Raw genomic sequence first — 23,128 nt, forward strand, 5'->3', positions numbered from 1 at the left:
GCTACCTGTGAAAGGCTGAGACTTTGCATAGAATGCATCCATTGTTTTGATTAATTTCCCTGTAGGTGGAAAAAAGAGGCCTATGAAACAAAAACGCTGAAACACAGAAAATGACAGTTCTTTTATTTTGCTAGTTGAGGGAAAAGTTATAAAATAAAACAGACAACAGAGCTCTGCAGCCTCCTTGGATGGCAATGAACAGAGATGGACAATGACCAGGCAACGCACACAGGGACACAGACACGTAAACAAGACAGAACGTCCAGAATGTTATTGTATACATTACAACTTCGAGAATACAGCAGCTCTTGCAGGCCCTAAAGTAAAATGAAGCCAGACTCTTCCAAAACCATCCACACACATTCAGAGCTGTGCCGGAGAAGGCCCCCTCCCGCATCCCGGGCTGTATGGATGCTGCAGGACAGGCCAAGGCTGGGTCCACCTGGGCTGTGGCTTCGCGGGGCAGCTCCACCTGCTCCGTTGTGTTCTCTTTCGAGTTTGCCTTCTCATCCTTTGGCAGACTAGCTCCAGCCCCTGCCTGTCTCTCCCTTTTGACCCACAGCCCTTTCCTGTTCTTGGTAGGAAACCCGGCTAAAGCCAGGGGAGCTTGGCCGAGTCCTTCTAACGGAGCAGCCCGTGCAGGGGTGGCTCCCTCCTCAGGGGCTCAAGGGCCAACCCCGCTGTCTGAAAAACAGCAGAAAGGCTACAAAGATAACCTGTTAACCATCTCACACCGTCCTCCCTCCAGAAGTTTCTGATGTGTCTGGTTATGACTCTGTTCTACTTTTTTGCTCCTGTCCTAAGGTTTTTGACTCAGCCAGGAAAAGAATAGACCTCGCAGCCTGGCCCCGCACTCTTCTTGTTACTGCCGGCGGGGGACCCCTGGGCGCATCACAGACTCATCACCCCACCTCTGGTCTTAGCCCCGTGGCCCCAGCCAGACAAACCCTCGGCCTCTGGAATGGTGAGTTGTTCCGCCCATGGTCTGTCATCAGGAGGCCAGGGGGCTCTCGGTCACCCGGAGGCTGGCCTTGAAAGGATGTAGGAAGGAGGCAGAATTCCAAGGAGGAAAGAGCAGAAGCTGTGATGGCCTGTCCCGTCAGGAGGAAAGAACGGGGCGCAGTGCACCCTCCCCCAGGGCTGGAGGGAAGTCTTCGATTAAATATCTTGGGAAAGATGAGGGTGGGTGAGGGTGGCCACCCCAAAGCCGAGGCACAGGGGAGGTGTGAAATGTCCAGGATAAATAGAACTGCATGGGGAGGAGAAAAGCCAGCTCCATCCTCTCTTAAAAGCAGTCGCCATCGGCACCAAAAATATATTAATATCTGTACACTTGTCATCTTTTAAAAAAAAAAATAAAACCTCCTTGGCACCAGTAGTTGATTTCTTAAAAATGAGGTGATATGTGGCAAGGCCTCCCGTGTACACACATCCACGGCTGTGCACACGTGCGTGCATCTCCCTGTCGACGAGCAGAGCCCTGCAGCCCTGAGCAAGAGGAACACGGCTGGGTGGGCCATTGCCAGCTCCTCCACCGCCAGTGTTTGCCGGGGTGCCCTTTGTCAGGGCACCCGACTGCCATCCACAGGGAACCAGCTGCCCCTGCCCCGGGCTTCAGAGGCGACGGACAAGAGAATCACCTTCCCGTACCTCGTCTGGGAAGGAAGTCCTATCTCTGGACTCAGCTGCTCCACAGGGAAGGCAGCCCCGGCCCCACCCCGCCCTGCACGTCTGCCCAGGCTCGGAGCGGCCTCTGTCCAAAGACACCAGTGCAGAGGTCAAACAGTGCCAGCCTGAGCGAGCACACGTGGCCGCTCCGGGCCTGCCCTCGGGTGCTCCGGCAGGAAGCCGCGGAGGGCGGGCTGGCAGGGCAGCGGGGAGGCGGCCCCCGCCCTCTCGGGGCGCCTCAGACGTGGTGGGCGCCCTGCAGCAGGGAGGTGACGGTGTTCTGCAGGGCCACGGCCACCTTCTTGGAGGTCTTGCGCAGCAGCGGGCTGTCGGGGTGGTGCTCCTTGAGGTGGAGGACGTGGCCCTCCTGGCTCTCGGACGTGCAGCCGCACTCCTCGCACACGTACAGCTTGGCCCGCCGCTCCTTGTACGCGTACTTCTGCTGCACACCGTGGATCTTCTTGAGGTGGGACTCCAGAGAGCAGCGCTGCGTGAAGGCCTTGTCACACAGGCTGCACTTGTAGGGCCGCACGCCTGCAGGGAGGGCAGCGGGAGCGTCAGGGACCCGGCTCTGGGGTACGGGAGCCCCGACCCCCCAGCGGCCCGACGGAGGGGACGAGGACGTCCGCCCCGCGCGCCCCGGCCACCCCCACGATGGCCACGCGGCTGCTGGGCCTCGCCGCTGGGCGGGCCCCCCTCACCTGTGTGGGTGCGCACATGCCTCTTGAGGTCGAAGGTGTCGTTGAAGCCCTTCCCGCAGTAGGTGCAGAGGTGCCTCTTGACGTCATTGTGGCACTTCATGTGGCGGTTCAGCATGCGCTGGTAGGTGAAGGCCTTCTGGCAGATGTGGCAGGTGAAGAGGTCTCCGCTGGGACCGTCCCCCAGCGTCACCTGTGGGTGAGGGCGGGGTGTGTGACAGACACCCAGGTGGCAGATCGGGAAGATGCACCACGCCAGCCCCCGGCCCCAAGGAGGGCGCTGCCCACCCAGGGGCCACACCGCCGGGCACTGGCTCCCGGAGATGGGGTGGTGGAGCCAGAAGCCGCCTTTGGGTCCTCAGTCAGCCTCTTGTCGGGCTCCTGAGTCCCTCTGCGAGGCCCTTCTTTACCGTCTCTAGAGGCAGGCGGCCAGCTCCCAACAGAAAGAGGGCAACTCTCCCTGACAGAAAGTGCCCCCTTCACTGAGCCCAGGCTTCCTCTAGCTGCTGCTCAGTTCTCCGTCTGCACCTCAGGACGGGGAAGGTTCCACGACACGGTCATGGTCTCCGTGCTGCCCTCCTGGGCTGAGGCCACCGCTGGGGGCCCAGAGCTCCCTCGCCTCACAGGCCGGCCCAGCCCCGGCCTTTCTTGAGCCTGACATGGTCTAGTTGGGTCCCTTTGCCACCCTGATGACTCTCTTTATAAAGGTTTTTCATTTTCAGGGTAACTGTGGAACACCTCAGATCTGTTCAGAAGTGGAGACGTGGTCTCCGGGCCCTACCTCTGAACGCTCAGAGGTTACTTGTGCTTCGTGGGGGCCTTGTCGATGGCCACGCCACCCGAGCCCCCCGGGCCCGAGGTGCTCCCCCGTCACCCATGCTGCCTGGCCCCGCACAGCTCCTGGCACCAGGTAAAGGCCGTGTTGCTCACTGAGCAAGCCGTTCGGGGTCAGGACTCACTTCTCTGCCTCGTCTATGGTCCTGTGCCCTCTGCTTTCCCTCCACGCACTCCTTAGCTGCTGGGGCTCAAGGGCTGGGAGGAAAGGCCCTCGGGGATCGGGGCACTGTGTGAGCTCCCCTGTCAGCTGCCCAGCACATTTCCTGGTGATTCCTGGCGGGTTACAACACCCAGCCTCCATGGTGAGAGAGGAGGAGCAGCCTTTCCCTGCCAGTTTTCTCTGGTCTCCTGGCTCATAGGAAGCTCCATTGACAGCCCTTCCACTAGATCACCACTGGCAGGTGCTTCCAGGTTCCAGAACTTTCAGGAACACAGGCCTCGTGCTCCTGGAAAGCAGGGCCGTTTCCGCCGCCTTGTGCTTCTTCCTGCCTCGGCTGCTGAACCCGGGTTCACCAGGCCCCGCCCGAGATGCAAGGCCCTGGGTTGGAAGCGTGCACTTGGAGGAGGCAGAGACTGCCGGGCACACACCTCAGGGGACAGCTGACCACCGAGCAGATCCCAGACCTCACTCTCGTGGCGGCGGAGACGCAGGCCAGGCTGGGGTGCAGAGCCAGGCTCACGCCTCCCCACTTTTCCAAGGACTTCTGTGTAAGGGGTGCCTCCCCTTAAGGCCAGAAACGAAACTAAACAATGCCCACAAAGGACTCCACAGGGCTGGATGTCTTTTGAACCTCACTGCTTCTCCCCAACACGTGTCATCCTCACTTCAGGCTCACTTGTCTTCTTTCCCACCCTGTCTGTGCCCCAGGGAGGCTCACATCTATAGAAATCTGGACCCAGATCCAAGGCCAGTTTGCCTAATCTCATTTGGGCCATGCCTCGTGGGCAGGACCCACGTGGACCCACGTGCCCCTGGGCCTCAGAGACACTGTGAGGGTCAGTACCTTCATCTTGGTGCGCAGAAAGCCGTGGTCTCTGCTCTGCGGGCCTGCCAGGCGACTCATGTCTTCGGAAGGCAGCTGGGCAACCACGCAGGGCCCCGGGGTCACACTATAGCTGGAGTTCCGAAGGCTCATGTCCAAAGCCAGGGGGCAAGAAGGGGGTTCAGCCACCGACGGCTCTGGTTCCTGGTAGGGCTGTGGTGGACAGAAGCCCAGGCTGACTGCGAAGAGAAGAGCAGCCAGGTGAAGGGCGTGGAGGAGAAAAGGGGACTCTGGGGTTTCAGGAGGGCTCCCTGGCAGGAAGCCACCGTCCCGCCCCTCGCAGGCATGTGGCAGAGCAGGGCTGCCCCCAGCCCACTGCCCGCCACACCTCCCTCCCACCCCATTAAGGTAATTACAGGTGACGCCAGCCAAGCGCCACGGCCCACAGGCCTGCCCGCTGAGTAATTTGTGTCTTAGCGGAACTGGGAGGACCGAACCTGCGCTGCCAATTATTCCTCCTGAGCCGTCTGCTGGCCCCACCTGGGCCAGTCCCCCTGGATTCCAGGCCTCATCCACGCTCCCACAGGGACAAAGGGCAACACGGGAGGCCCGGGACCCCGGGACTCACCGCAGCCCCAGATGGGTGCTGGTGGTCAGGGCTACTCAGGGCCTCTCCTCCAGGCAGATTTAGCCGCTGGTTGTGGGAAACTGGGTGGTCCTAACCCCTCCCTCCTTCGGGCCGCTGTGTCCCTGACACCTCGGCTGTTTGGGGCTCCAGGCTCCCCACTCCCGCGGGCCCAGCTTGGCAGGCAGACAGGTGGGTGGGGCGGAGCAGGGAGGAGGTCAGGGAGCAGCAGGTGGATGCGGCCTAACAGTCTCCTGGGCAGCCTGCCTGCCTGTGACGCAAGCCTCCCCCGCAGCAGGGACCGCTCCTCGCCGCTCCGAGCTCAGTTCACGGTGGCGCCTGGAGGGCTTGGGCTCCCCGCCTGGGCAGTGACAGCAGCAACAGCGAGCAGACACCTCACACATGGGGGCTTGGACCCCACCCCGACTAGAGAGGAGGGGAGGTCTCCCGAGTGACAAAGAAGAGACAAGTCTCACACCCCCAGAGCCGAGGCAAACAATCTAATGCTTCAATTTAGTGTTTTTCCCTCAAAGAGGCTAAGCTAGGAACATTCTCCAAGCCTCAGAAGGAAAACTCAAGAGGGGCACAGGGAGGAAAGGATGAGTGGGCTTCCAGAAGGGGACTTGGGAGGTGGACTTAGGGTTTCAGAACCATGAACAGGCCCCCCCGCGCCGCTGCCCCCTGGCCGGTGAGACAGTGGATGGGGATCTGGGGAGGGCCGGCCACGGCAGGACACATCGCTCAAGGCTGGAGGCGGAGGGCTGGGACCCGAGGGGGCGGAGGACATGCTGATGGAGGAGAGGCAGCTGTGAAGGCACCCCAGTTTCGGGAGAGGCCCGAGCTCTCGCCCCCTCAAAGCACAACAAAGGTCTGACGGGGAAGAATGTGCTTGCCCGACACCCAAACCCGTTCGGCTGGCACTGGCGCCGTCTGTCTGTCCGTTTGGGGATTCTAATGAGCCACCTCATTCTGGGAGTTGATTCACCAGCGCCTGGCCCTGGCCTGGCCTCTCTCCAAGCCCTGGGCGGCTGGACGCCAGGCCGGAGCTCTCGGGGGTCCCCCCAGTCTTCCCACAGGGACGGGGTCTGCTGAGGGGGTGCGTGTCCAAGAGCTGGCAGCTTCAGCTGATGCCAGCTTATGTGGCTATTGGAGATCCTGCCTGGGAATTCAAAGCTGGATGACAATTTCCATTTCTCAATCCAGGTAGAGATAAGCAGGAACCTCTACCCTCTCTGTCTTTCAGTATCGGGTAGCATGAGCGAGGCTCCCCGGCGCTGGAGCCGGGCCACACCGCCTGCACATGGAGCAGCAGACGGAGGAGTAACAGCAGGTAAGGGTTAACCGGCTTGCACCCCAGTGATTTGTCACCCTTGGCTCCCTTGCTCCACTCGGGGTGGGGGTGGGGGTGTCCAAGGCCAGGTTTCTGAGATCTCAGCTGGTTTGGGAAGAGACCAGTGCCTGCCTCTCTCATTCCACAGAAACCCCCGAAGTGACGGTGCCGGGGAGCTGGGGACAGGGAGCGGGCCCGCCTGGCCTGCCTCCACGCCGCTTCTACCCCAAGCCAGGGGCAGGTGAGGCCATCAGGGCGGGGTGCTCGCCTCCTCCCACCCGCCCCGCCAAACCTGTCTTCCCGCCACCCCCAGGAGTGTGTCCCGCCGCCGCACGCACAGGCAGCGCTCGCCCGCGTGCAGCTCCTGTGGCTGGGTGTCACCGAGTGGCAGGAAGCAGAACTGGTTGGGCCCTGCCGGCGCTGCTCTCTGTCCCCTAATTAGACGTTTCCGGCAAGGTGGCGGCCGCTGTGGCTACTCATCGCCCGCCCACAGCGGAGGAGCGTGGCCAGGCCGCGCCAGCCGGGCCCTCTCCCCGCAGCCTCAGGGGTTCCAGGGCTCCCCTTCTGTCCGCCCAGCTTGCCTCCACCTGGATGAGGGGTTCACAGCAGCACCCCCCGCCAAAGTCTTCTCCCCCCCCCCCCGCCTCGGCCTTCAGCAAGTCCCTCAAGCTCCTGGCCCAAATACCAGACAGGGTGCTGGGTCCTCCCCATGAGAGACCTCAGGCCAGGGCCGGACTCTGGGCAGAGCAGGCAAAAGAGGCGTGAGGACACCCAGCCTCTGCCTCCCAGAGGCTGCGGCTGTGCCAACCTGGGAGGGGATCGGGGCTCAGCTCAGCCCTGGAGCAGGCCGGAGGGAGCCCCGTGTGTCAGCACGCCCAGGCTCCTGTCAGGCAGCCCTGCACCTGCATCAGGGAGGGCAGGGTCCCCCACACCCGTCTCCTCCCGCCGCCAGGTCAGCTAGCAGGGCATCACAGGAAGCCAGCGAAGCCAACTGCCCGAGGTGGGCAGCCCTGGAAACGCAACCGGCCCGTCTCTCAGCCTGTCGTTCCCACGCTATGAACACCAAGGGTTCCCCTCCGGCGGGATCGTCCCCCTTCTCCGCCAACCATTTTTCATACTGAGTCCACAGCGAAGGCCACCCGGCGCACCCCAGCCCTCACTCCCGGGCGGACGCCGCAGGACTGGGCAGTGTTCGCGTGCTGCCCATCCTCCCGGGGCAGCACGGGGACCCCCTGTGGGAGGCCACGCAGCCCCGGCTGAGAGTGAACAGAGTTAAAGAGGAAAGCTGACGTCAACAATGGCCACGCTTTGCTCCTGTCCTCCCGGTGCCCAGAGGACTCGTCCTCACCTGCTCTCTTTCTGGGACAAACAGTCTGGCAGGATTCTGCCTCAGGTCACCCAAGCGAGGGACAAACAGCTAGGGCAGCTTGGGTGACGTCACCCCGTGGGACAGCCAGGAAGCCCACCCAGCCCACCCTTCCCAGCCGTGGGCTGGCTGCCTACCTTCCCAGCCTTGCTCCACGGAGACCTCACTGCCAACCCTTCCCAGGAATTAGAATAATTACCATCAGAAGCATAATTGCGCCCCAGCTCCACTCCGTCCCACCCCCACACGTGTACTCTGGGGCCCCAAGCTGACTTTCTCAGCCTTCCTATCTCGGCCGGCCAGGAAAGATAGCCGCCCAGCAACCCGCACGGCCTCGTCAGAGCCAGGCTGGGGAAGCTCCAGTTCCCCCACCTCAGCCTGGCTGCCTCCCTGGGGAGGGCACATGCTGGGGAACTGGCAGAAGGGCCCACAGACTCTGTGTCCCAAGCTGGGGAGAGGGGAGAGGCCCCGGGACGCTCATGGCTGGAGCATGTCCTTCAGCTTCCAGGCAGGGTCTGCCCCTCTAGGGCCTTCCTGGCCTTTCCCTATTCCTCTCAGCAGGGGCCAGGAGAACCCCCGCTTCATCCCCATTCCTCTGTTCCTGGAGCTTCCTCTTTGGTCCAGGAGATGGAATTTAGCCCCTGGGTACAGGTGCCTGAGTTCATCCTCAAGAAACCAGCATCCCTCCCACAGTCAGTACTGACACAACAGGAGAAATGCTGGGGAGATGGGGGGGCAGGGGGCCAAAGAGGGGGCTTCTTAACCACGAGCCCTTTCAATGCTCCCGGCAGGAGTGGTACCGTCTCCCACCCCCACGGCCTTCCAGCCCCTGTGCCCACCTCTGGGCCTTTCCCTCAGCTTTCAGGGGAGACTGAGGCCAGGGGACTGAGGGTGGGAAACCTCTAGAACTGTGCCTCAGAGAAGATGCAGGTCAGCCTGGGGCCCTGGAGTCAGAGCCTTCAGTCAGTAAAGCCCTTCTTTCCAGGCATTCTTTGCTGCCCTGAGGGTCTCAGAGGACTGGGGTGGGAAGGTCAGACCTCAAGACGCTTCGTTCCCCAGCCCTCCCAGTGCCTCTCCCGGTGGGACCGGACGGGGTCAACGCTTAGCTGGTCACAACGTGCTGAGTCTGTGCGGTGGGGTGAAGGAAACGTGCCCAGCCGGCTCCTGGGGTCACGGTCCGCTGGTGATGGAATGGCCCAGTCAGGGGACAGGCCACCACAAAACACACTCCCCACTCTTCAGCCATCTGAGGCGCCCGAGCGTAGCCCGAGAACATTCGCTTTCTCATTTCCAAAAACTGTGGGAAAACTTGCTAGTGGGCCACATGGTTTTGAGGGGCAAAAGTCAGTTCTTTGACTTCTCCTCTTTGCTTGACCCCACAGGACTTTGCCTGGCAACTTCTCACCTGCATGTCCAGGTTAGACCCCACCCTACGTCCAGGGTGGTCCTGCAGGCTGAGCGGCTCCGCTCACCCGGACAGCAGCAGCAGGTGGCATAGACCATCCAGACGCCCTCCTCTGCACCTGCCGGGCCTGCCCCTGGGTGTAGGTGCCCCCCGCCCCCACCGCCACTCCCACCGTGGCCACCAGAAATGCGGTGGGGAAAACCACCAGCACACAAGGCAGCCAACAATTTGAACGAGCGGAATTTCTTTGTCCTTTGTAAAAGTCAACACATGATCTGTTACTGATTGGGATGTGAAATAAAACTAAAAATAACAGCACACTGAGTCTCAAGCAAGGCTCCGCTCACCTTTAACACAGTCCAAGTTCGGTTTATCAGATCCCAAGGAGCAGCTAAGCAGCAAGTCAAACACAGGTGAGGGAGGAGCAGGAGCAAGGAAGGGGGCCTGCGGCCCTCACCCTCACCCCTTCCAGACCTGAAACCACCATCAACTCCCTGGGGAACTTGGAGAAACAATAAACCGCACAGAGAATCCTGGGCCTGCTCAGGTCCCTTGCTGTCTCAGTTTCCCCACTGGGATCATCAGGGCTTTTGGAACATTCCCTCGTCTTAAGGAGGCTGTAGACAGGGGCCAAGGCGCTTGAGACAAGGCTAAGCTGTGAAACACCCTGCCAGCACCCTAGGCCATAGGATCCTGATACCGGTCAGGCCACCGCTTCACTCACTGTCTCCAACCATGCATTCAGGAGAGAAACTGAGGCAAAAGCCCTCACAGGGCCCCTCACCGCCCTCATTTCGCCACTTTCCTACAAGGCCTGGGGCGGTGCCGGGGAGCCTGCAGATCAAGGGTCAAAGTCGGTTGGTTAATTACAACCTCTCCCCCCTTGGAGGCGCTGGGCAGGGTGTTCAGCGCATCCCCCGCCCCACCCCCCAGGCCTGGGGAGGGGGAGTTCCGAAGGAAACCTGCTCGCTCCTGACCAAAGATTCTGTTGGGGGTGGGGCGGACAGAAGGTTAACAAGGAAGATGCCGCCGGGGCAAGAAACAACTGGGGTTACTCATTCCAAGTTGCCTCCGACGCTGTCAAGGCGTCTTCCGAAAATAAACTGGCTGCCTCAGCTTCCCCCGGGCTGATCCCTGGCTGTGGGACGGCTTCTTTAAACCCCCTTTCAGCTCACTGGTGTCCTCTTCGAGGCTGAAGGAGGCGCGTTTCTAACCGAGGTGAGACCCGATCCCACCTTTGTCTTCAGGGCTGGTGGGGTGCAGCCGGCGCCTTCCCCGCCGTCTGGCATTCCTCACGGCTAGGGGCTCCCTGCCTGCCCGACCCCCACGGGGACCTTCTGGCCACCCGCGTTGTGGGGGAAACGGAGAGAGCAATGAAGGTGGCCTACGCTCTGGGTCTTCTCTTGCATTTTGCACAAACCTCAGCCCAAGCTCCAGCTCGCTCCCGCCCCCCCCCCCCCGAAAGTGGCACCGCTCCAGTGCCCTCCGCCCGCCCCATAAAAGCCCTGGCTTTCTGGATTTACGACGCGAGAGTGGAGGGTCGCCGGGGCGGTGACACACCCCGTTGCCTCCCCTGCGCCGCAGCTCAGGCCGGTGGAGGGGAGGGCGACCCCGCGCGAGCCCGCGCGCCCCCGCCGGGGCCTGGGAACCGCTGTCCCCCCGCATCAGGTCGTCCCCGCGCCCACCCCCGCCCCTACATGGCCGCTCCTTCCGCCCGCCCTCCCCTCCCCTCCCCCCGGCGCCCGGGGTCGGCCGCGCCCGCGCGGGCTAACGGGGCCGCGGCCGCTTAAACATTAAATCGGGCGCCGCAGCTGCGCGGGCCGCCGGGCTCCGCGCCACGGCGCCCCGCACGCCGGCCGCTCGACGGGGCCCTCCGTCCTCTCGGCGGCGCGGGGCTCCGGGCGCGCTGGATGGGCGCCTCACCTGGCACGTAGATCTCGCCGCGCTCCTCGTCGGGGAGCTCGCTCCAGTTCCTCTTGCACGTGGAGACGCACGGCTTCTTCACCAGAAAGGCGCGGGGCATCGTCGAACCCTCCTTGCGCGACACGGGCCGCTTCCGCAACTAAAGCCGGAGCCGTCCCACCTTTCCCGGGCCGGGCTGGAGGCGGGCGGGGGGTGGGGAGGGGGCAGGTCGGAGAAGAAGTCGCCAAAGCGCCCGGGACGGCGCGCGCCCGTTTCAGCTCGGCCGAGCTGTTGCGTCCTCCGGTCCCAATGAGGTCCCCTGCAGCCAGGTGCCGCGGGCGGCGGGGAAGCGTCTCCCGGCGCGACTGGCGTCCCTCGCGGCCGCTCACGGAGTCTTAAAGTGCGAGCCGGCCGGACGGGTTCACGCTTTATTGGCTCGCGGCGGTGTGTGTTGGTGGCTGGGGCGGGGAGGGGGTGACCGGAGCTAATTAGCTTGGAGTGGCCCGGGGAGCGACGGCGCATGCGTTGGGAAATAACGGTGACAACCCACCTATTTGTTACCTGTCGAACCGGTTTCCATTCCGCTGCCGGTGAGGTGGCCTCGCGGCCTGGGCGGGGTGGCCGGGCGGGGGCGGGCGCAGGGCACCCGGCTGCCGGGCCGGCCCGGTTGCCGCCCAGCGGGAGGGCTAGCGTTCGCCAACCGGAGTTTCGGAGAGAGAGCCGACGAGCAGGGGAGGGAGGGGAAGGGGCAACGTTATCCGGCGCTCGCACGCCTGGGTGATGAAATGAAACTCTCCCGACGGGGCCCGGCGCGCCCCGGGCGCCTGGGGAGGCGCGAAGCCGTCGGGCGAGACTGGGCGGCCCGGCCCACACTTGTTGAACCGGGCCTGGGCCCAGGCGGCCCCGGGTCTCAAAGGCCTGGCTGAGCAATTCGTGGCTCAGCCCAGAGGTATTGGCTGGTCGCCGGCTCCGTGAGGAATGGCACGCGGGGCCGCAGGAGCGCGCAGGCCGGTGGACCCGCAGGCCAGGCCGCGCAGGCCGCAATACAAAGTGGAGAGCACCCTTCGGGCCCGGGGCCGCCGAGAATCCGCCTTTCGGCCGGGCAGGTGTGGAAGGCTTCGTGGAGGAAGGGTCTTTTAAACCGCTCTGAGTCCACCGCCTTCCCGAAAGACCCCAGCGCCTTAGCCACTGGGGTGCGCCAAAGCCCTCGTCTTTGTCCCAGATGGCCCGATTTCAGGTGCAGCAAGACTGGAGGGGAGCGGATGGTGGAGGACCAGCTTCCTTCGCCTGGCTGCACTTATTTATGACTTATTTATTGGCAGACAAAGAGCTTGTGTCCTCCGCTGAGCTCAGGTTCAGCCTGGGACCCCTCACTCCAACCATTCACCTGGAGGGAGCCCCCGCCCTCCTCAGAAGCACTGGGTGGCCTCCGTGAGGCCCAGTAACTGTGACGCTTGGGCCACGGGGCTTCTCTTACCAGCTGACTAGTAAGGGCAGGGATGGGACCCCTTCCTCTTTTAGCTTCCCCTGCTTCCCCCATGTAAAATAAACTAATATTTCAGAGTCCCGGCCACACACACACCTTTCTCACATATTAAATGTTTGCCAGAACAGATTAGGAGGAAATGAATCTGATAAATGAATTCACACAGTTCAAAAGTCAGGAGTCAGAAAAGGAGCAGCCTGCCTATGGTGGACTTTCAGGCATGTAGTGGAAGAAGGTAGTTTTTCAAGAGGGAGGTTCCAGAGGCCCTTAACATCCCTCCACAGGACTTCTGTGGAGCACACCCTGGATGGGTGGGGTAAGGGTGGACTTAGGGGCCAGATGGGCCTCCTCTTCTACACCTTCCTGGAACCCGGGAGTCTGGCCGGCCGAGGAGCTTTCCTTTCCAGCCTGTATTGTCCATGACCTGAGAATCCCATTGTCTACCTCCTGGGGCCGTGTATGAAATGCTGTGAGATCTGGCAGGGGCATTAATGTTTGCCCCCTTCCCCTTCCTTTCTCAAGGCTTTGCCTCCCACAGCCCACACTTATACCTTGTTAGCCATCCACTCTTACCCTGGACTCTTACCCTGGACTCTCAAACATCCGATAAATGTTTATTGAGCACCCTGGTTGTACCAGACCTTGACAGGGGCTGGGACACAATAGGGACTTCGTGGAAACTGATGAAGTCTTCATGGATAACGCTGGACACGGGCAGTCCTTCTCATGGGGGAAGAACTCAGATGTCTTCACTTGTGGAAAGAAAGTTCCCCAGTGTACCCAGTGTACAGAATGAGGCCCTGGGAAGGAGAGAGATTTGCCTGTGTTGTCCACTGCTCTATCTACAGCATCGTAATGGCGCCTGGCACATAGTGGGTGTCAGTGGATATTTATTGAATGGATGAATAGCGTAAGTTTCTTTTTTTAAAAAAATGACTTATTTATTGGCTGTTCTGGGTCTTTGTTGCTGCTCGGGCTTCTCTCTGGTTGCAGGGGCAGGCTTCTCATCGTGGTGGCTTTTCTTGTTGTGGAGCATGGGCTCTAGGTGCTCGGGCTTCAGTAGTTGCAGCCCACAGGCTTAGCTGCTCCACGGCATGTGGGATCTTCCTGGATCATGGATCAAACCTGTGTTCCACTGGCAGGCAGATTCTTTACCACTGAGCCACCAAGGAAGCCCCTAGCCTATGTTTCTTGACTCATGTGACAGTCTTTCATGTTCCAACTTTTGCTCTAATAGAGGCATAAATGCAGAGCTAGGTTTTTTTTTTTTTATTATAAGGAAAACTATAATGTCAGTTCAGTGACAAAAGGCAGCTCTCGGAAATTGGGGGCGGCATGGAGAATGTGACTAGAGTGCCAATGGCAAGGATGTCACTCAAGCTCAGAAACCCAGTGGTGCCACTTTTGTCCACTTGGGAACTGGAAATCGAAATTTGTGTGTGGAATCTACCAATTTTTATCTTTACTTATTTACGGATTCACTGTGTGGCTTGCAGGATCTTAGTTCCCCAAACAGGGATCGAACCCAGGCCCTCAACACCAGAAGCTTGGAGTCCCAACCACTGAACTGCCAGGAAATTCCTTGAAACCTACCAGTTTTTAAACACTGACTTCACTTAAAAAAAAAAAAAAAATGAGTCAAATAAAATACATTTGTGGGGCAGATTTGACCTATGGGCTGTCAGTGTGTGGCTTCTGGTTCATGGTCTCTGGTTCTGGTTCATCTAGAACTAGACAGTGTATGTGAACTTGGGTAAACACTGAACTGTGAGCTCCATAAGGGCAAGCACCTTCTGCTCTGTTCACACAATGCCAGTTCAGTATCATTTTCTCCTTAATTCAGTCAACAAATGTTCATTGAACACCTGCTATATGCTAGCACTGGGTATTCTATGATGCAAGACAAAGAAGGAAACGATTAGTGTACAGGACATTCAGTTAGTGGTGGATGGTGACAGGCAGTTCAGTTCAGTTCAGTCGCTCAGTCGTGTCTGACTCTTTGTGACCCCACAGGCTACAGCACACCAGGCTTCCCTGTCCATCACCAATTCCCAGAGATTGCTCAAACTCATGTCCATTGAGTCGGTGATGCCATCCAACCATCTCCTCCTCTCTCGCCCCTTCTCCTGTCTTCAGTCTTTCCTGGCATCAGGGTCTTTTCCAGTTCTTCGAATGAGATGGCCAAAGTAGTGGAGCTTCAGCTTCAGCATCAGTCCTTCCAGTGAATAGTCAGGACTGATTTCAGGTGACAGGCAAAGGGCACTGAGATCTGAATGAGAGGTAGGAGCCAGCTGTGCAGAGCAGGGAAGAGCGTGAAGTGTAGATGGATCAGATGGCTCACTGGCCCCAGAACAGGAGTGCTCCCCGGGTGTGTGTCTGTGTGTATGTCTGTGTGTGATGAACGGAAAGGTGGCTGGATCATGAGGGGATGGGAGGGTGTAAGGTCTGAGCCGGGAGAGGCAGGTCTGCCATGTCATGTGAGGTTCAGGGCTATGGGCAGCCTTGGGGTCTGCGATGGGGAGAGGGGAGTGCATCAACAGGTGAGGGGAGCAGCAGGGAGATCAGTGAGGAAGCTACTGTCGTGGTCCAAGCAGGAGGGGATGGTGGCCTGGGTCAGGAGTGCTGATTTCAAGTGTCCTCAGCAGACCTGCCTCTTTGATACAGTGGACAGGGGTGTGAGGAGACAGAACCCCAACAGGCAAGTAAGGACCATGCTCCCCAAAGACTGGTGGCTGGCAGCCACCTTCAGTGCCTGGTTTCTGTCCTGAGCAACTCTGGGGAGAGCCAGGGCAGGAGTCGGATGGAGAGGTTTTAACCCCTTCCTGTTCTCAAGAAGGCTTCTGGGAGGAGCTGGGGGTGGTGGGGTGGGACAGGCTTAGAAGCATGGCAGCTGGAGGTGGAAGAGCTGTGCTGAGGGGACAAGCAGAACACCAGTCCTGGAGCCGGGCTGCCCTAGCCAGGGACCTGGGCTCAGCCACGTCTGTACGAAGGGCTCTGAGTTCCAACTCTGCTGTCAAGAGATGCTTCTGATTCGCTTTGGCCGGGAAGACTAGCAGCCCTTGAGAATGGACTCGGCCTTAAAGCAGGCTGCTGGTGCCCGGGCCGCTGCGGCCTCTGCCTGGCTCAAATAGTGGCCTTTCCAGCCCTGTTTGACAGGAGCCCCGTGGATGCTGCAAAGCCCCTGACAAACTGTGACGTGCGGTGGGCGACACTGATGCCGCCATCGCTTGCCGAGTTTTGTCCTGTCAGTTCCCAGGGCGCCTGGCGTCTGCCTGCACCTCCCTCCCCATGTGTTCCACTCCGATCCTCGGGAGCTGAATGGAGTCCCTGGGGCCCAGCGAGCTCTGGCCCGTTGTGTGCCCACCATGCTGTTGGCCCTCTGTCCACTGACCTGGCCAAAGCCAGTTCCCAGCTCAGGCCTCTCTTCCGCTGCTCCTTCTCCCCCAAGGCGTTTCCCCACTTGATGACTGGCTCTCTCTCCTCACTCAGGTTTCAGCCAGACATGCCCTCTTCTAAGAGGCCTCTCTGAGTGCCCCAGCTAAATCCTTGTCCTGCCAGTCACTTCTGTCCCATTACCTTATTTTATTATTCTTTTTTGCAGCATCTCTTTCCATGAAATTTTGATTTGTCTTGTCTGTTCCATTCTTCCTCAGTGTAAATTCTGTACATGAGGGACCTCTTTGAACGTCATTTTTAGTAGCTTTATTTAGATATAGTTCACATACCCATAAAATTCACCCTTTTAAAGTGTACAAGTCAGTGAGTGGGGTTTTGTTTTGTTTTTGGCCATGCTTATAGGACCTTAGCTCCCCCAGCGGGGATTGAACCCGCACCTTCAGCAATGAGAGCACGAAGACCTACCACTGGACCAGCAGGGAATTCCCAATTCAGTGGGTTTTAGTATCTGCACAGAACTGTGCAGCCGTCGTCACTGTCTTCAGAAACACTTTAATCGCCCCCTAAAGAAACCCTCTACCCATTAGCAGCCACTGTCCATTCCTCCCACGCCCCAGCCCCTGGTACCTATGGCTCTGCTCTCTATGAATTTGCAAATTGATGTGCTCTTTCTTTACATAAGTAGTTTTTTTTTAATTAATTTATTTTTTAACTGAAGTATAATTGCTTTACAGAATTTTGTTTTCTGTCAAACCTCAGCATGAATCAGCCATAGATATACACATATCCCCTCTCTTTTGAACCTCCCTGATGTGCTCTTTTTAAAGCGCCTCTGTATCCCTAGTGCCAGTGATGTGAGGACGGGTTATCTCCCATTTCACAGATGAGAAAACCGTGACTCAGGACCCCTCTGGAAACAGACTTTCCCTATTTTAAGCCTTGTGTCTCATGTCTCCCCAGAACAGGGCTGCCCTGAGGAGGATGGAAACTTAGCAGAAAGAGAAGAAATGAGCTGGGGGGATGGAGTAGGGAATTCCCTGCTGCAGCCCACACCCGGGGCCTCTGGGCTGGGAGGTCACTGTTAGGGGTGGGCTTGCTGACTGCAGATTCAGTGCTGGTGGACTGAGCTCAGTGTAACACCTGGCCTCTGCCAGGGGCAGTACCAGCAGCCCCCTCCCATGGGAGCAGACACCTGGGCAGGCAGGTGAAGGCAGAGAGTAGCTGCCCTGAGTGGCAGGCCAAGTCAAGAGTAGCAAGGGGCTGTTGCCTGAAGGGTGGACTCCACATTTTAGGAGCTCTGTGACTGAGCAAGTGACTACACCTGGCTGGGCCTCCCTTTCCTTCTCTGTGAATGGACCCCACCCTCGGGTCCCTCGGGGTGCTGTGAACCTCCATGAATCCATGCGGATGCTCCCACCACAGCATCCAGAAGCACAGCGCCGGGAACTCCCTCCCTCCAGACCCAGGGCTCCAAGGAGCCAAGGCTCTGAAAGACTGGCGGCTGTCAGAGGCCGAGCGGGGGCCAGAGCCAGCAGAGTATTTCCTGACCCTTTGAAGCCTGGCTCCTCCTATGTAAAAGGGGGCTTAATAATCATTCTTCCCTCCCTGTAAGTGGTGAGGGCTGGGGATGTGCAGTTATCAGCACCCTCTGGGCCTCAGACAGGGAAACCAGACAGGCTCCTTGTTACCTCCAAGCTGCCTTCCCTCCCAGGGCTGCTGTCATCCTGGCCTCTTTCATCTTAGACTTAATTAGCCGGCAGCCCCACCCCACAGCCTCCCCGGCAGGAGTCATCACTCCCATTTTATAGGTGGGGAAACTGAGGCACCTAGAGGGAAGTAGTTTGGGGCTGCCGCCTGTGAGTCAACTGTGGAGCCGGGGCCTAGAGGAGCTGGGACTGGGTTTTCCAGCTGGACTTGTCCCTTGGGGTGGATCCGCCTGGCACCCTGGGCACCCAGAAAGCCTCTTCTCCAGCGCTCTCTACCCCACCACTCCCTACCACCTCTCATCTGGAGGGCAGCAGGATGGGAGTAGGGAGGGGCCTGCCAAGCCTGGGGAAAGGAGAGAAACCAGTTGGCAGCGGCTAGCATGGGGGCTCGGGCCTGTTTCATCTTCAAAGCAGGCTAATTAGAGCCTGGAGCGTTACTCAGACCGGTGGGCTGTGGGTGTGGGGTCTGGACACCTGCGGTTCTCTGCCCTGGAAACCGGCGGTCAGTGGGGCGTCTGCAGCCTGGGCCCCAGACCCAGGAGAGGCTGCTAGGTGAGCCCCAGGCTCAGCCTTCTGAGTACCCCCAAAGAGCCCTGGTCCAGCCCTCTGGAAGTCAAGGTACAGGGCTTGGGCACTGCTTGACCCCAGATCTGCGGTGGCAAGGCCTCAGTTTCCCGGTCCGTGCTAAGCGTCCTAGGAGCCCCGTGACCCGCCGGGCCCTGCCAGTCCGCACGTCTGCATCCCGTTGTCTTCCGGCTTCATTGCAGCTGGTGACTTGGCCCCGCCAGCTTTACCCTAGCTGACCGTCGGCACGGCCTCCGGCAAAGGTCAACAGCTTCCGCCTGCCTCGTTCCCGGCGCCGGCTCCGCGCCCCCAAGCCGAGCGGGTGGGGGGCCTGGGGCTGGCGTCGGGGAAGCGAAGCCAAGTCCTGAGGCGCCTGCCCGACCGGTTCCGCCAGGCCCGCGGCCGCCCGGGACTGCACCTCGCACACCCCCCAGCGGCCACACCGAGAGCCCCAAGTACTCGTGATCCACTTCACCCCCGAGTCTGCGGGCGCTGGACTAGGGTGCGCTGCGCCCGGGCGCCGGCGCGGTGCGCGCGGGTTGCCATTCTCGGTATCCCGGCAGGCGCGTGGGCCCCCGGCCGCTGGCCACCCGAGCGCCCTGAGATTGCAGTCGGCGAGCCCGGGCCCACCCAACTCCACCGCCTCTGCCTGGGCCTGCGGCGGTTTCGGGGAAGGGGGGCCTGCGCAGAGCGGGACAGTTACTCAGCCCCAGCGAAACCGGCGAGTCGGCACCTGCCGGCCGGGAGGGCGGGGGAGGTGGTGGCCCCGTTACGGCCCCGCCCCCGCGCGGGCCCCGCCCCGTCTCGGCCGCCCACGCGCCGTGCGCCCCGCCCCGCGCCGCCAGCCCGGAAGGAGCCGGCCGGCCCCAGCGCCAGCGACCGCTGAGTCAGGCAGGGTGAGAGGGCCGGCCCGTTACCGCGGGCGCCGGGGGCCGGGGCGGTGCTGTGGTTTCGGTGCCGGTTGCGGGCAGGCGGCCTAATGAGCTCTCTGCACGCACCCCGCGCCAGCGGCCCGCCCGGCGCCCCCGCCCTTGCTCTCCGCGCTCTTGCCCCGCGGGGAGCCTGGCGGCCCGCCCCAGCGTCACCCCGAAGCCTCTGGGTTTCATCTCGGGACCCGGGTGTGGGGTCCCCGCAGGTGTCTGCGCGCGGCCGAGGGCGGCCCCTTTGGGGTCCGCGCAGCGGCTCGCGCGCCCTCTAGCGGCCCTGGGGCTCCTGCCCGTCCCTGGGCCGCACTTCGACCCTCCCTTGCCTCTCTCTGCAGGGATCTGTGTGCCCGACCATGGGCCCCCTCGGCCGGGAAACCTGGGCCCAGCGCCTGGGCGCCTTCCGGGCCAGCCCGTCCGCCTTCATGGCAGGTCCCGAGGGTGAGGATCTGGGTCGTGACCTGCTGAGCGACTTGAGGAGTGAGAAGCTGAGCGAGCCCATGAAGGTAGGCCCCCCTGCCCGAGCCCTGGCCCCAGGTGGTTAGCCCACCGTGTCCTGACCCTCAACTTCGTGATGCCCACCCCACGCCCTCCCCCATCTCCAGGTTGCCCTGCTGGCTCTGTGCTTGGAGTACCCAGCCCAGCTGTGGCCGGACGCTCCTGCAGCCGAAGCAGCCGCCACGTCTCTGTTGGACACTCTGGTCCTCCTACCCCCGCGGCCCTCAGCTCTACGGCGGCCCCTGCTGCTGGCGGCCACCACAGCCTTGGCGGCAGGAGGTGCGCTGAGCCCCGCCTCGGGAGCCTCCCGCCGGCTCTTGCCCCTGTTGCTAGGCTTGGCCTCGGGTCGCGATTTGGGGCGAAGCTTCGGCCCTGCCTCGGAACAGCGCCCCCTGCAGGCCACAGCGTGGGAATGCCTGCGGGAACTGGAGAGCTGCCGGCCGGGGCTGCTGGGGGGTTGCCTGGGGCTGCTGCGGGCCCTGCTGGGACGCGAGGGCCCGGTCCAGCCCCTCAGCCTGCTGCTGGCACTTGCTCTGCGAAACGCCTTGGTGATACAAGCCAGGGCCGGGGCCGGCCTGCAGGGCCTGCTTACGGCTGGGGACTCTTCCATGGAGGGTGGATCCTGGAACTGGACGCTAGCTGAGGAGGGTGATGTCCACCTTCAGCCCCAGGCACCCAGTTGGCCGGCGGCTGAGGAGGGCGAGTGTGGCCTTGCGGCACTGGAGCTCAGTCCTGAGGAGGCCCGGGAGCTGCGCGCCACTGTGGCCCAGCTTCTGGATGCCTCCTACCTGCTCACTCCTGTGGCCCAGGCCCAGCTTCTGTGGCTCCTGGGCTGGGCCCTGCGGGGTCTTCGGGGACAGCCACCAGTGCTCTTCAAGCCCCAACTGGTACGGCTGCTGGGCACAGCCCAGCTGACACTGCTGCACGCCACGCTGGCTCTGAAGGCGGCCTTCGGCGAGGCCCTGTTCACGGCCCAGGATGAGGCCTTGCTGCTTCGCCGGCTCACCTTGGCTGCTCAGCACCCAGCCCTGCCCCTGCCCACCCATCTCTTCTACCTGCACTGTCTCTTGAACTTTCCTGAGAACTGGCCGCTGGGACCCACAGGTGAGGAGGCCGCCCCACTGTTGCTGGGGTCCCAGCTCTGCTGTGGCCTCCTGCCCAGCCTCCTGCATGAGCCAATGGCCCTCCTGGCCCGCCTGCACCTGCTGTGTCTTCTCTGCATGGAAGAGGAAGAAAAGGAGGAAAAGGGCCAGGATCAGAGTCCCCGGCACTATCTGGAGGAGCTCCTGGCTGGCCTGCGGCAGAGGGCGGCCCTGGACAGTGGCCCCCGGGCCTTGGCTACTCTCTGCTTCCAGGCCTCATACCTAGTTGCTCACTGCCTGGCTGGGCAACCTGTGGTACTGACACCTTTGACCCAGGGATTGGCCCAGTTGTACCGAACCCGGCCTGCGCTGGCTCCCCATTTCGTAGATCTCTTGGATCGAGTGGGCCCTGAGCTGCAGGAACCCTTGAGGGTGGCCTTGCGGCAGGAGGTGGTGTCCAGGCCGGGCAGAGAGGAGGCCCTCCGTTGGCACCTGCTGATGCTGGCCAGGGTGGCAGACGGGGATGCCCAGAGTGCCACCCTCAACTTTCTGTGGGCTGCAGCCACCCACTGCACGGACTGGGGCCTCCAGCAGGCCCTGCTGCGGGTCTGCCGGGCCCTGCTGCGGGCAGGCGTTGGAGGAGGCCTGGTGGACTTGCTACAGGCACTGGCCAGGCAGCTGGAGGACCCTGATGGGCAGGACCACGCACGCCTCTACTACATTCTCCTGGCCCACCTGGCAGGCCCCAAGCTGGGGGTGGCCCTGGGCCCCTCCCTTGCCGCACCTGCACTGGCCTCCTCACTGGTGGCCGAGAACCAGGGCTTTGCTGCGGCGCTGATGGTGCAGGAGGCTCCGGCCCCGGTTCGGCTAAGCGTGGGTCCCCGCAGAGCCGAGGGCCCAGTCCCGGTGCTCCAGCTCCAGGTGGAGGTGCTAGAGCCAGTGTATTCTCTGGAGCTGCGCTTCCGTGTGGAAAGACAGCTCTACGCACCCTTGGGGGCTGTCCACGTGCCCTGCCTGTGCCCCGGCCGCCCCACCCGCCCTCTGCTCCTGCCTCTGCAGCCTCGACGCCCGGCTCCCGCGAGGCTGGCTGTGCGTGCCCTGTATAGCACACCCAGCGGCCTCACGTGCCATGCTCACCTGCCACCCCTGCTTGTGACCTTCGCTGACCTCTTCCTGCCTTTCCCCCAGCCCCCTGAGGGGGCCCAGCTGGACTTCTTTGAGGAGCTCTGGGACTCCTGCCTGCCAAAAGGTACCGAGAGTCGCTTGTGGTGCCCTCTCGGGCCAGAGGGGCTGGAGGCCTTGGTGTCCCACCACCTGGAACCCTTTGTGGTGGTGGCCCAGCCCCCCGTCAGCTACCTTGTAGCCATCCGTCTGCCCCCAGACTCGCGGTTGCTGCTGCGGCTGGAGGCAGCCCAGGCGGACGGAGTGCCTGTGGCCCTGCGGACTGACGACTGGGCCGTGCTGCCCCTGGCGGGGGACTACCTCCGTGGGCTGTCAGCGGCTGGCTGAGCCCCGGAGCCAGGCCGGGGGCGAACAGGACCGTGGCCTTTGCAGGCTCTTGCCCTGGAAGGGCTGCTGAGAACCAGGACACAGCACTGTGGCTCCTTTCTTTAAAACACACAAAAAATGACATTTGCTAACAGCACTGACTGGTTTGTTTCCTTTTGGGCCCTGGTTGGGGGCAGGCAACTGGGATGGGGATCAGAGGCTCTAGGAGAGCTTCCAAGCTATGGAACCCCCAGACTGCAGGGCATCAAACTTCCTTCCTGCCCAGATATGCCTAGCATTCTCTAGAATCCCTGCCCAGGAGGTAGAAGAAAAAAGAGCCACATCTTTGCTTCTCAGAGAGGGATAAGCCTTGCCCCAAACCACCCAGCAAGTTCGGAATGGAAATGAAGCTGGGTTTGGACTTGACCTATGAGCCAGTGCTTTTCAACTCCAGAGCTTTGCAAGGTCCCTGCACCCGGAGCTTAGTTTAGCTAGGACGGTGGACCGATGGGAGAAGCAGTGAGAGCAAGCTGCAGCAGCCTGGTGGTCCCTGCCCTAGGGAAGGGGGTTCCTAGGCTGTGTTGATTGGAGCCAACTTGGAAGGATCTGCTAGTAAGGTTTGGGGGCTGATGGAACGGACCTCCCATGATCTGGGCTGAAATTAAGATGACTTTTCCTCACTGCAGCCTTCCAGGCTCCTCATTCCATGGAATTCTCCAGGCAAGAATATTGGAGTGGGTTGCCATGTCCTCCTCCAGGGGAAATTCCCAACCCAGGGATAAGCCCACTCTGTGGATCTAAGAATCTTGCCAGGTAAGGAGACAGTTCCCCCAGTCCTTTTTCCAAACATGCAAGATAACTTAGGGTTCAGATGTATTGAGGCCAACTCTGCTACTAGTCACCAAGCTGTTTTCCTCGCACATTGCCTCACTTCATCCTTGCAACAGCTCAGTAGGGCCCCACAGATGAGGAAATCTGTAGGCCAGAGGGGTTGAGTGATTTTCCTACAGTCACCCAGCTGGTTGGTAATCATGTTTTGTCATCGTGGAGCAGGTTTCCATTACCACAGGGCCGCGTCCCCACCCCTCCCTGCCCTGGATGTCCCCCAGAGGCTGTAGGAGCAGCAGTGGTGAGTGCTGGGTGGAGAATGGCCAGAGGCTTGGGCCTTACT

At 61.2% G+C, this 23,128-nt stretch overlaps 2 protein-coding genes across 4 annotated transcripts; one reads left to right on the forward strand and one right to left on the reverse strand.

Annotated features, from left to right (window-relative positions):
• Nucleotides 1-97: 97 nt before the first annotated feature.
• On the reverse strand, nucleotides 98-11,212 carry OVOL1 (ovo like transcriptional repressor 1). Its single transcript, XM_061163428.1, has 4 exons — nucleotides 10,836-11,212; nucleotides 4,208-4,425; nucleotides 2,370-2,559; nucleotides 98-2,202 (listed from the first exon to the last, which is right to left on the reverse strand). Exons 1-4 carry the CDS (start codon nucleotides 10,933-10,935, stop codon nucleotides 1,907-1,909), a joined length of 804 nt encoding a protein of 267 aa, XP_061019411.1. The 5' UTR covers nucleotides 10,936-11,212; the 3' UTR covers nucleotides 98-1,906.
• On the forward strand, nucleotides 9,901-22,111 carry AP5B1 (adaptor related protein complex 5 subunit beta 1). Of its 3 annotated transcripts, XM_061163416.1 has the most exons (4): nucleotides 9,901-10,130; nucleotides 19,228-19,395; nucleotides 19,495-21,718; nucleotides 21,851-22,111. In XM_061163416.1, the coding sequence occupies exons 2-4, from the start codon at nucleotides 19,246-19,248 to the stop codon at nucleotides 21,976-21,978; spliced, it is 2,502 nt and encodes an 833-aa protein (XP_061019399.1). In that variant the 5' UTR covers nucleotides 9,901-10,130; nucleotides 19,228-19,245; the 3' UTR covers nucleotides 21,979-22,111. The 3 variants fall into 3 exon arrangements, with proteins under 3 accessions (XP_061019399.1, XP_061019383.1, XP_061019391.1); XM_061163400.1 differs by having other exon boundaries at nucleotides 9,902-10,130; nucleotides 19,495-22,111; XM_061163408.1 differs by lacking the exon at nucleotides 9,901-10,130 and adding an exon at nucleotides 18,809-18,862 and having other exon boundaries at nucleotides 19,495-22,111.
• The last annotated feature ends 1,017 nt before the right edge of the window (nucleotides 22,112-23,128 follow it).

The sequence above is a fragment of the Dama dama genome, chromosome 2, assembly GCF_033118175.1.
Source record: "Dama dama isolate Ldn47 chromosome 2, ASM3311817v1, whole genome shotgun sequence".
NCBI lineage: Eukaryota > Metazoa > Chordata > Mammalia > Artiodactyla > Cervidae > Dama > Dama dama.

Bases quoted from the DNA above. Each gene is read 5' to 3' on its own strand.
- AP5B1 (XM_061163400.1), top strand. From the start codon at position 19,246: ATGGGCCCCCTCGGCCGGGAAACCTGGGCCCAGCGCCTGGGCGCCTTC. The intron at 19,396-19,494 runs GTAGGCCCCCCT...CCCCATCTCCAG, and splicing joins AGCTGAGCGAGCCCATGAAG to GTTGCCCTGCTGGCTCTGTG.
- OVOL1 (XM_061163428.1), bottom strand. From the start codon at position 10,935: ATGCCCCGCGCCTTTCTGGTGAAGAAGCCGTGCGTCTCCACGTGCAAG. The intron at 2,560-4,207 runs GTACTGACCCTC...CCTCACCCACAG, and splicing joins TTCTGCGCACCAAGATGAAG to GTGACGCTGGGGGACGGTCC. The intron at 2,203-2,369 runs GTGAGGGGGGCC...CCCTCCCTGCAG, and splicing joins GCATGTGCGCACCCACACAG to GCGTGCGGCCCTACAAGTGC.